Genomic DNA, 3,631 nt, shown 5'->3' on the forward strand with positions numbered 1-3,631 from the left:
ACTGTCCAGTACTGAAGGTATGACATGTGATAAAGTGTGCTACTGTCCAGTACTGAAGGTATGACATGTGATAAAGTGTGCTACTGTCCAGTACTGAAGGTATGACATGTGATAAAGTGTGCTACTGTCCAGTACTGAAGGTATGACATGTGATAAAGTGTGCTACTGCCCAGTAATGAAGTTATGACATGTCATGTGATAGAGTGTGCTACTGTCTAGTACTGAAGGTATGACATGTGCTAAAGTGTGCTACTGTCTAGTACTGAAGTTATGACATGTTATAGAGTATGCTACTAAAGTTGGTACGACTGTCAAGAGTAAGTCACCATGCTACTTACTGGATTTTAATAGCATTTGATAAATTTCATAGTTCTTATTGAATCAGCACACAGAAGTAGCACATTTCGTCAGCACATAATAGGTTCAGTGCATTTCAGAGGGCATCCTCATCAAAGACACACCAAGTTCAGGGCACTTCTATTTACTTCTATTTTCTTACATTGGCCACAATCTTAGCCTCGCTGTACTGTGTATCGTAGAAGATTTGACTCTGCTCTAACTGTTCCAGCATGGCAGACTCCTGAGCAATCTCATTTGTCAGCGCCTCAACAAATGACTCCAGTTTCTTTCCAGAATCCTCAAACTCTTGTACGAACAACTTGCCGCCGCTGCGATCTGAAAAGGACGACAAACAATGTGCGCTGGATGTATAGAGCCGGGCTTAGGTCGGCCTTGCGACGTGAAGCGATTGCCTGCGACTGATTTTCTACAACAGGTTGCAAGTCACAGCGACGATCACGTCGCAGAGAAAGTTCGAACTAAGCACCCCTGCGACGGGTCTGCGACTGGAAAATTGTCAGTCGCAGCAAGTCGCGCATGTTCTACTTTTGCGACGCGACGCGACTAGTTCCACCGGTCGCAAGCATTGTTTTTCATGGTTACTACTCGACATAAGCTGCCTTTCGATCACTGCGACGAGATTCGTATGCATAATGAACAATGCATGCGAATAAAACAATCAGTGCATACAGTCATGTACACAACATGCACACAGCAACAAGTCATGTAAACTCATTTAGTTGCTCGATCTAAGCGACTTCTGCGACTGCCTGCGACCCAGACGCTGTCAGTCGCATCGCCGTCGACCTAAGCATTCAGTCGCAGTGAGTTGCAGTTCGTCGTGTCGCGTCGCATTCAATCGCAACCCGACCTAACGCCGGCTTGAGCCGTGTGTCAATTGCACCAGTACGAGCTACTGGTCACAATGTTGAAGCATACATGTATGCAGCAACCTGCATCCTTACACCCTCACTCAAGCTCTCCTGTGTGCACTTATTGCCATACACAAGATTACCTTTCAGCTGTTTTAGAATCTCGGCATTTGTTGCATCTACACGAAGGCTTGCCACTTGTTTCTGTCTCAGTTCGGCTTCGGATTCAAGACGCTTATAGTTGACGATGCTCTCTATAAGCTGGGTCGGCTGTAGTAATCATACCAGTTTATATACCACGGCTTATATACAGATAGCAACACAGACAGCATTGCTTATAGGTCATAAACGTTCACGATATTCAACTACTAATCTTGGTAAAATTATGCATCATTCTAGCTATATACACAATTTACTGATAAATGATAATAAATTAATTTAAGCATAATATAATGTACAGTTTCACAAACTATAATCTCCCATCTCTAATTAAATATACCTTGAAGTCTGCGAGTATTTTTGCATCAACAGCTGGTAGGCTCTTTGTTTTTGCTAAAGAATGCAAACAGATAAAGTGTCAAATGTATATATATATATATAGACCGTTTTAAAACTTTCAATAAATCTTGCCCATAACTTATGCTACATATTAAATTTCAAATATCATTCTGTTTAACAGAGATAGTATTTGTAAAGCAAAAACAGCCCAAACTGATTTTTCATATCACAAGTATTGTTAAAACCCACGTAAGCTAACTAATACTGAATCTATTGTACTTACACAGAATAGCTCTTAGTTCTTCTACAAAGTCTGACTCAAAGACTCCTCTCTCCTCCCATATTTTCAAAATTCTCTCTATCTTTACCTTTATTGACGAATCTCTAGAATACAAATACACCAATTATTCATACTTTTAATACGTGATTATGACTAGATTCTGTGCAGAAAGATATAACGTTATTAATGATAAACTCTACTGAACCTCTGACATCAACTAATATACTATTTATTGTTGTCAACTTTTAAATTAGGATGCAAAACCATATTTGTCACAATGTACAGTATACCGAATGAAGATTTATTAAAACAAGTATAAATCCAACAGGTGAATGGCTATATTCGGTCTACTCTGTTCATTGTTTCTAAAGAAACGTTTCATGAAAACACCATCACTGTTTCCAAACATTACATAGGCAGCACTACCACAACAGCAATAACAATATGTACAATCAACAATTAATTTTTAAATATTTTCAACACCAACAACAACATTTCTGCTTATTACAATACATTGAATTATAAAATGGATATGGGGCATTATCAAGTATTACATAGAGCCAATTACAGAATACGAGTGCATCCGAAAGCAGACCAGACTTGTATCTGTACCTTACAAACACGGTCGCATCTCGGAGAACGGACTGGAAAGCTGAAAGGAACATCACTGCATGCTTTTTCTTGCAGTTCTGAACGACATCGTTGGCTACATAGTACATAGTCAGACGGTGTGGAATCTTGGCTGTAACGTAAAAAAATACAATTTTTGAGATTGCGAGTTACTAACTCCAATCTTAATTTTCAGTAACATTATAAGCAGTTTTTAATAATTTACATTTCCACAATGACGTATTTGGGCTGGGAGTAAGAAAGCATTTTTGCCACCTACCTTTCTTCAGTACTTTAAGCCATATTTCAACAATCTGTTCATGGTTGGCCTTATGGTGAAGAATCCACAAAGACATTGTCTGTACACTGTCCTGTGTATTTAACACACCCATAAGCTTCTTCACCAGACTATCCTCACTTAATGCTGCAGCCATCTTTAAGCTAGGTCTCTACCTCATTCGCTTGAAAAAAAAAAGCATAAATGCACCTATTAACATTTTCATTGCAAATGAAGAAATATTTATAACCTAACATTAACAATGAAATTTGAAAATTAATGAACAATTGCCTTGGGTAACTTATTTTCATCATAAAGTATTTGCATTTTCAGTACAAGGCTTATGATGCAAGACTGTGTACAAATGTATTTGCAAAAAACTTCTTTTACAGTATAAATGAGTAATATCGCCTCAACTGAATAGGATGGTATTTCTTATAAGAAATTTTCCAAACTATTATGACAACTGATGGACTATGTTATAATTACATTGGTCTTGTGCCACCTCATTTAGTTTCACAAATGTAATCCAGTGCAGCCCTCGACACTAACGGTTGTCCGATTGCCCGGGACAAGTGAAAGTCTATGTCGGACAAGTTATTCTCTTGCCTAGTTGCCCGATCGGACAACTGAAAAGTTCTAGTTGTTTAATATTCTTAACATCCTTTGAGCCAGCATCCTCTGAGCCGCTATCGCACCACATTCTCACTTCAAACGTTTTCAAAGGTCCCTGAAAAAAGCAGCCCGAGACACCCA

At 38.7% G+C, this 3,631-nt stretch overlaps 1 protein-coding gene across 1 annotated transcript in view; it reads right to left on the reverse strand.

The window, feature by feature from the left end:
* LOC106812480 (regulation of nuclear pre-mRNA domain-containing protein 2-like) overlaps nt 1-3,631 on the reverse strand; it is a 19,211-nt gene that overhangs the window by 8,962 nt on the left and 6,618 nt on the right. Inside the window, exons 2-7 of the mRNA XM_014816364.1 lie at nt 2,879-3,059; nt 2,602-2,731; nt 1,993-2,093; nt 1,711-1,763; nt 1,355-1,481; nt 500-675 (exon numbers count right to left, since the gene is read on the reverse strand). Of these exons, the coding sequence (XP_014671850.1) occupies nt 500-675; nt 1,355-1,481; nt 1,711-1,763; nt 1,993-2,093; nt 2,602-2,731; nt 2,879-3,032 (741 nt within the window). The 5' untranslated portion in view covers nt 3,033-3,059. The remainder of the gene's footprint in view (nt 1-499; nt 676-1,354; nt 1,482-1,710; nt 1,764-1,992; nt 2,094-2,601; nt 2,732-2,878; nt 3,060-3,631) is intronic.

This window comes from Priapulus caudatus, unplaced genomic scaffold (assembly GCF_000485595.1).
Source record: "Priapulus caudatus unplaced genomic scaffold, Priapulus_caudatus-5.0.1 Scaffold653, whole genome shotgun sequence".
Taxonomy (NCBI): Eukaryota; Metazoa; Priapulida; class Priapulimorpha; order Priapulimorphida; family Priapulidae; genus Priapulus; species Priapulus caudatus.